At 34.3% G+C, this 7,866-nt stretch overlaps 1 protein-coding gene across 1 annotated transcript; it reads right to left on the bottom strand.

Annotated features, from left to right (window-relative positions):
• Positions 1–4,870: 4,870 nt before the first annotated feature.
• On the bottom strand, positions 4,871–6,973 carry LOC107807603 (beta-D-glucosyl crocetin beta-1,6-glucosyltransferase-like). The gene is made up of 3 exons (XM_075240794.1): positions 6,193–6,973; positions 5,980–6,055; positions 4,871–5,504 (listed from the first exon to the last, which is right to left on the bottom strand). The coding sequence occupies exons 1-3, from the start codon at positions 6,286–6,288 to the stop codon at positions 5,059–5,061; spliced, it is 618 nt and encodes a 205-aa protein (XP_075096895.1). The 5' UTR covers positions 6,289–6,973; the 3' UTR covers positions 4,871–5,058.
• Positions 6,974–7,866: the final 893 nt, after the last annotated feature.

Genomic DNA, 7,866 nt, shown 5'->3' with positions numbered 1-7,866 from the left:
GATGTACAACTTTTAGTGTTCCATAGCTTTTATCTTGCAGGCAAGTTTACATGACAACAAAAATCAGAACACGGGAAACTAGAAGATCTTATAAATTTGGTTCAGGATACAGACAACACTACTCTTATAAATATATACATTTATAAGTTCAAATAAAAATAAGTTGTAGAGCAATTTTTACATTAATACATCTACTGTAGTTACTAACGAAAAAACAATAGAACACAATAATATTCTAAGATAGGCCCACTTTAAAAGTTCCAAAACCAACAGTAGACGATCTACTTCTTGGTTTTCTTTTTCTCTCCATCACTATCTTCATCATCATGTATGATTAAGTTCTCTTCCTAATCTATCTTGATGAAGTTCTTCTCTTCATACTCTTAACACAGTGATAGACATGTAGATCTTCCTGACAAGTTTTCAGAATAATCTTTATTTACATATCTATGATATAGGTTAATTTATTTAATAGATGGAAGCTCCCTAAATAAAATGGTAAAGAAAACTACCTTTATTTCAATAAATCTTTGTTTTGGTTTAATGTTATCCTCCATTGTGCTTTTCCCCTGCATAAGTAACAAAACGTAAGGCATACTCACACTGTGCAAGTAAATTTGGATTAGAAATGAAAGAATCTAATATTACAATACCTTTTTTTCTTTCCTTAATATGTATTGTAATTCCATGTTCTCGTCTGGAACGAACAACTTTGATATTAATGTAAAATTTCAAGCCCCTCCTTAAGATTGTAATTGTTTAATCTTAGCTTGAAAACAAAATCTTTCTCACAAAGGCTTTGGATTTGTGGAGGTACATCATTGCTATCCAATGGCAGCCTATTGAACAACTTGTGAACAGATGTATAAAGGAGCTAGTTTCCCCGCAACCACATTAAATAGGACCAAAGTAGTCTCCCCGGTATTATCCCTAATTCTGACATGTATTTTGTACCTATGGTTACTTAATAAGTTAGAGAATAAATGACATTATAAATCACATGTACATTATTACTTGCTTCCTTACTTCACCAAAAGAATTGGCATGTATAGACCGTTAGACACCGTATGCAGGTACAATCTTCTTTGAGCACGAGTTGTATGAAATATAGTATCAATCAAAATAGTTGTCTATTTCCTTAATGTTTCCCCTCACATTCACAGTGTATTCCTAACATATAAAACACTCCAATTATATAGTATAAGCATGTTGAGAATTGGGTATTTTTAAAAAGAGGCAAGAATATGGAAATCACCTCTATTTCGGCAGGAATATGGAATTTCCTTGTATTTCGGCACTCCAGTCAGACTCCAATAACTCATTAATGGTCATCCTGTTGAAAAACATCTCTTCCTCAATGAGACTTCTATTGATATTAAGGCTTTCAATAGTTTGTACCCGAACCGATATGGATGCAAACTTTTGAATCGACGATAATATGTAATCTATTTCAAGATTTACAAATATTTTGCTTGCAGATGTGGTGGTGATGGTAACCTCACCTATTAATAGTGAATGGAATAAAAACCAAATTTTAATACATCTTCAGTACATAAGTAGTAAAATACATAGCAATGATCATTAAATATAAAAAATTACCATGAAATTGTTTAACTGTTGTAGAAGTCACTATGACAATGTAAGGGCCAGAGCCATTATACATATAAGATCAAACTTTTCTCCAAATTCTTCCCACAAAGTTATTTTTAATTACGTAGAATTGTCCAGGGAAAAAGATGAAACATAATTTAGTTGAATAAAAATCCATAAGATTTATCTAAAATATAATATAAAGATATGTGCATAAACAACTTAGAAAACAAAATGAAGGTAGCAATTAATCCTTTTTTTGGAAGATAACAAACAAAAGGTAATTAAAAAGCGATGTGAGGCTTAGTACTCCCTCTGTTTCATATTAAATGAGGTACTTTCCTTTTTAGTCTGTTCCAAAACAAATGACACATTTTCAAATTTGGAAATAATTTAACTTTAAACTCTTTCATTTTACTCATTTACCCTTAATGAGAAGCCTTTATAGTCACACAAATGTCATGACCCTACAAACTTTTTACCCCTTAAGCTTTTAAGACCACAAGTTTCAAAAGTCTTCTTCTTTATTCTTAAACTCCGTACCGAGTCAAACTACCTCATATAATATGAAACGGATGGAGTAATTGGTAACAACTTCGATGTCCCCTTTTTCCCACTTATTTCCAACACTCTCTTAGCCTGTTTGGCCAAGCTTATTTTTGGTCAAAAGTGTTTTTTTTTTTGCCAAAAGCACTTTTGGCCAAAAATGAGGTGTTTGGCCAAGCTTCTGGAAGGAAAAAAAGTATTTTTGAGGAGAAACAGAAGCAGTTTTGGAGAAGCAGAAAAAAATAACTTCTCTTCAAAAGCACTTTTTTGAGAAGCACTTCTGAGAAAAATACACTTAGAAACAGTTTATTAAAGCTTGGTCAAACACTAATTATTGCTCAAAAGTGCTTTTCAAATTAATTAGCCAAACACAAATTGCTTCTCACTAAAAGTACTTTTGAGAAAAGCACTTTAAAAAAAACACTTCTCAAAATAAGCTAATTTTTGCAACTTGGCCAAACGGGCTATCTATGTTATCAATGGTGCATAGACAACCAACCACATCTACAATATAAATTAAAAGAAGCAGACATTTCATAATTATATTGGAATTAAGCAAAATGTCGAAACAAAGATTGATAGTAATAAATGTGCCTGATAACACGGTATTATCGTTCAACCTTGAGCTAATCATTTCTGGTTTTATGAATTCAAATCCGTTTTTAGGAATATTAACAATTTCTTCGCGTAGTTCGTGGAGCGAAGTTATGGGTAAGAAAGTAATTTTAAAAGAACTTGTCGCTGAATGGTGTATTCATTCTGTACAGCTATTATTTTTTTAAGGTGCATTTCATGTTATAATATAGTCTACCCTCCATATAACTAAACTGTATATAAACAAATATTTAGAGTTATTGTTGTACAATGTGTGGCCTATAATTTTTGCCCTTTTTTTGGTATATAGCTGTGACTAATCATCCAGTTATTTCTCTAGAAGTAAAAGAAGAGGTGTGCATTTTGAAGGCAAAGAAGATGATTTAGATAAGGGTGAAAAGGCAATAATACTGGATAATAGAAATAATTTATTACATAGCCATCACTATTTTGCAGGGGAAAAATATATTTCTGATCAACACAATGTTGGAGGCCATCGCATTGTGAAAGTACAATGCAATCCTCCTTTGTGCAACAATTTTGTAGCGGATTCTTCATAGCGGATCATATTTTGGTGGGGTTTCTTTATTTTATATGATCACTACATTGTTGAACCAATGTTAAATGCATATGTCGCTTCAAGCAGAAAACAATAATGTAGAGAAGCTCAGTAGATATTACCTAAAGTATAACATTAATTGAAAGATGTTGTCACCAAATCTTAAAAATATGGTACTAATAGTATTTCAGAATATTTGGACCATTAATTCTGAACTGTGCGAAAATCTGATTGGTGAGGAATATTAGGAGTGTACCTCAATCTCGTAACGACGTTTTGTATTCGTATTCCTTGTGCGTCAACACCATACTTGTAGAGCGGAAAGATTTGTTTTGTCTTGTATACCTTGTGCGTCCACACTTATATTAGTTGAGCGAACAGATTCTGGGAGCATAAAAGGTAGTATTTTCAAGTTCAATTAGATTAGTCGAATAAACCAGCACAATAATTGGTAAGAATAATCGGTAAACATTCTTCGAAAAGGATTGCATACCAACATTTAAGGATTGAAAATTTTGTCAGAACATGCCGTGGGTAAAGAATGGGGACATTAGTAGGGGATTGAAGATACTGTTTCCTTCAGCAAAAAAAACTGTAGGTTTTTTGGGAAATTGAAAGGGTGGATAAGTACAGAGAAATTGGAAGATTTAGAAGGAGAGCAAGTAGGGGGAAAGGGAGTAGAGAATCGTTACCATACAATCGTTGTGAGAGAATCGTTGAGTAGATGAAGTATTGAGAAATTGTAAGCCTGCAGAATCGGTGTGGAGGTGAAGCGGTTTGGGTGTATTGTTTTAAAAAGCCAAAAAATCTTAGAGGCAGAAAAGGGGATTTCCCGATAGATGAGAGCGCCACATCACCTGCGTTAGGTCCCTGAATTATATATATATATATATATATATATATATATATATATATATAGATTATTAAGATTCAGTAAACTAGTTTTACGCTAGGTGCGACTTTCAAGTTTAAATTAAATAATGCATCCAATGTGCCCTAAATATATACAAAAAAACATTTAAAGAATGAGCCGCTGATCAGTCATTACCAGTAGAGGCCGCAGTCCTTTAAACAAATAATTAAATTCATTTTTTTAAATCTATTTAAGGATAATTAAAAAAGAGGATTAAAATTTTCAAATAGAGAATATATTTAATGATGCATGCATAAGGTCCATCAACTTGATTCCCCGTCACCATCCAGTACTGCCCTTTTTAACTACAAATGGTCTTCTCTATTCCATTATCTTAATTAATATTCCATCCGTTTCAATTTAGATAATACATTTCGCTTATCGATAGCCAAACTGTGTGGAGTTTGACCAACATTTTAAAATGTATTTCTTAATCATATTTATATGAGAAAATTGTAATTTATAATATTTTTCGTATAGTTTTTAAATATCTAAATTTTAATTTTAAATTATTGAGTTGAATTAATCAAATGTCGCTTCAAATTAGTCAAATGGACTCTCGATAAGAAAAAATGTATTATCTAAATTAAAATAGAGGGAGTGCTTATTTTATTGCGTTCAATTAATAGATAGACCAATAGAAGAAAATAAGAAGGAAAAAAAATCCCCAAAAAGACTTCTTGCGGCGACCTTAAGGAGAATAATATCGTCACTAAGACTTAATTGTGGCGACCATTAATCAAAAGACGCCACAAAAAGTTGCAAATGAAGAAGAAAGTTGCCAAAAAACATTACCCACAAAATTATTTTCAATTAAGAATTATTCAAACAAAGCATTTGAAGCTCCACCACAGCTTCATCTATCTCTTAACTCTTCCCCTTTTTTCTCCACCATTAAATTCTTTATAGCTTTTGCTATCTCCTCAGCTTTCACTTTTCCATTTTCCTCTCTCTTTACTTCCAAACCAACACCAAGCTCCACCATATATCTTGCAGCTATAAATTGATCAACAAGCACTGGCATAGCAATTAAAGGCACCCCAAAATGTAAACTTTCTAATATAGAATTTGATCCACAATGATTTAGAAATCCACCAATATTAGAATGCCTTAGTATCTTTGCTTGAGGTGCCCATTTGGCCACAATCATGCCCCGCTCTTTCACACGTTCGATGTATCCTTCTGGCAGAATCTTATCGCTACCACTAATCTTCTCATCAAATGAAAAATTAACAACCCATATGAAATTAACATTACTAAGCTCTAGTCCACGAGCGATTTCTTCGATTTCTTCCTTGTTCACTACTCATTCACTACCAAATGCTGCATACAATGTTGAAGATGGATCCCTTTGGTCTAGCCATTGTATGATTTCTTCAGAGTCTTCCACTCTGCTCTATGTTTTCCCTATCAGCGGACCGACACTGATAACATTTTTCTTAGTTAAAATTGAGAAATATTCCATGTACTTAGTCTCAGTGCACTTCCAATTGTTAATTCAAGTGTTAGATATTTTTAGAAGGATATATTACTTCGAACCTATTTTATTTTAATATAACATTTGAAAAATACAAAAACAAAATTCATATTATATATATAATTTAGTTTAATTAATTAGATCAATTTTTGCATTATGTAATATATTTGTCTTATATTAAGAGGGATTTAACTAAGATTTGGATATCTGTTTTAGCCCAATGTTAAAGGCCCAAATTCGAAGCCCACCCTTCACTAACCCAACAAGACCTAACCTAGATGAACCTTTCTTCTTCCTTACCGAGACTACAAGAAAACTGAGCTTCATCTTCTTCTCCAAGACCATAGGAGCAACAAAAAACCATAGAGATAAAACCCTAGAAATACACAAACATACAAGACAGTCATGGCTTGATCTTCTTCAACCTGAGACTACAACAAAAACCCTAGACACCATAAAAACCACTAGCAGCCGCCAGTCCACCCCCATCGTTGGATCTCTCACGCCGCCGACCACCCACACAGCCGCTGCCATCTCCAAAAAAACAAACAGCCCCGTCTCCGCTGAGAAACCACCAGCCCACGACCATAGCTTCAGCTTCATATCCATCGTCGTGCCACCCCAAATACCAACAAACGAGCCACATTTGACCACCACTAGAAAACCTCCATTAACGTCGCCACATGAAGCTTGAAACTATCTGAAAAACCAGCCACCCAGCTCGCCGGAATCAACCAGCACCCCCCTCGTCACCGCTGGACAGAAACCGACGAACAGCATAGCCATTGCTGCTTCTGCTTTTTCCCCATAAAAGACCACCCACTCGATCTTCACCTCTCTCACTGCCAACGTTGACAGCAAATTTCAGTCACAACATCAGCTCTTGAGTCGCCGGAATCAATGCCGTAAAAAACGACAAAAACAGTTAACAAAGAAGAAGAAGGAAAAACAGAAAATTTAAAAAAAAAAAGAGAAAAATTTTTGCTTATTAACTTTTCAATTCCAGAATTTTGTTCAAGGATAGATTTTGATTTAAATGTGAGTTCGAATCCGTGTTTGGTTGAGTCTGTGGTGATGATTCGAGATTCTGACCGTTTTTTAGCTTCTCGGTCCAGTTCGGGTTCTTGTTTGGTGAGATTCGTCCGTCGAGTTGAGATTTTGGTTCCTGACGCGTTACTGTAATTGCTTGAGGTTCACTCTAACTTCCCTCTTTGTTGATATATTTTGTCACATGTTCCTCTTTGTTACTACATTCCATTACATGTTAAAGTGGTGCATTTGCTTTTAATTCTACTGATTTGATGATCCTTGATGGTGTTAGCATGTGTTAGATTTTATTTGTTTGTGATATTGACGGTTAGGTAATTAAATCGAAAGATATTAGAACATAAATGTTTCATTTAGTTTCGTTTTATTGCTTTGACCGCTTAGAGCATGTTTAGGCCATCATCATCTGGGTAGGCAAACTTTAGGATTTTTGTTAATTTTGGGGCGAGAGGTCGTTCTCGTAGTTAAATTTATCCGGGGAATGCCCCGTGAAGTTTGTATATATTATTACCCGGAATTTGCCCCGAAGAACTATGTAAATATTTTGGAGGCCTTGGCGTGCACAGCGGAGAAGTCGTAGTATAGGTTAGCTTAGGATTTTTCTTTTCCTTTCCTTCTCATTTTCTTTCATTTAGGTGGGGACGACCTCGAGCCTCTTGTGTGTTTATTTTATTTCTGTGTGTTTTACCTCAATTCGAATGTTTTGAAAGCCAACTAGATCGAGTACGCAACCGTGACCTTCACGGGACTTAGGGAGTGCCTAACACCTTCTCCCCGAGTCAAATGAATCCCCTTACCCTAATCTCTGGTGCGGACTTTGTTTTAGAGTCTGAAACGTTTTAAAAGGAAAAATCATTTTTTAAAAAAAACGGTGACCTAACACACCGAAATCAAATTTCAGGTGGCGACTCTGAGTTAATCCTTTTGAAACGCAATTCTTTATCACTTTCAAATGAGAAACTCTTTTCAAGCTTTACTAAATATTTTAATATTTTAAGAGGGTTAAGTGAGGTTTGTAAGAAAAAAAAAGGGTGTGACATCTCTGGCAACTCTGCTGGGGAATTGCAGGTTCGAGCTAGTACTTGATCTTGTTGGTTTTTAGGATATTCAATTGAGGTTTTTATGTGTTTTGTTTACTTT

Source organism: Nicotiana tabacum, chromosome 20 (genome assembly GCF_000715075.1).
Source record: "Nicotiana tabacum cultivar K326 chromosome 20, ASM71507v2, whole genome shotgun sequence".
Taxonomy (NCBI): Eukaryota; Viridiplantae; Streptophyta; class Magnoliopsida; order Solanales; family Solanaceae; genus Nicotiana; species Nicotiana tabacum.
Note: the sequence above shows the minus strand (reverse complement) of the source record. Positions and strands in the feature narration are given on the sequence as shown.

Excerpts from the sequence above, each read along its gene's own strand:
- LOC107807603 (XM_075240794.1), bottom strand. The coding sequence starts at position 6,288 with ATGGATATGAAGCTGAAGCTATGGTCGTGGGCTGGTGGTTTCTCAGCG. Across the intron at positions 6,056-6,192 it reads TGGCAGCGGCTGTGTGGGTG|GGTTTTATCTCTATGGTTTT; the intron begins GTCGGCGGCGTG and ends GTGTATTTCTAG. Across the intron at positions 5,505-5,979 it reads TCAGTTTTCTTGTAGTCTCG|TGAACAAGGAAGAAATCGAA; the intron begins GTAAGGAAGAAG and ends GTGAATGAGTAG.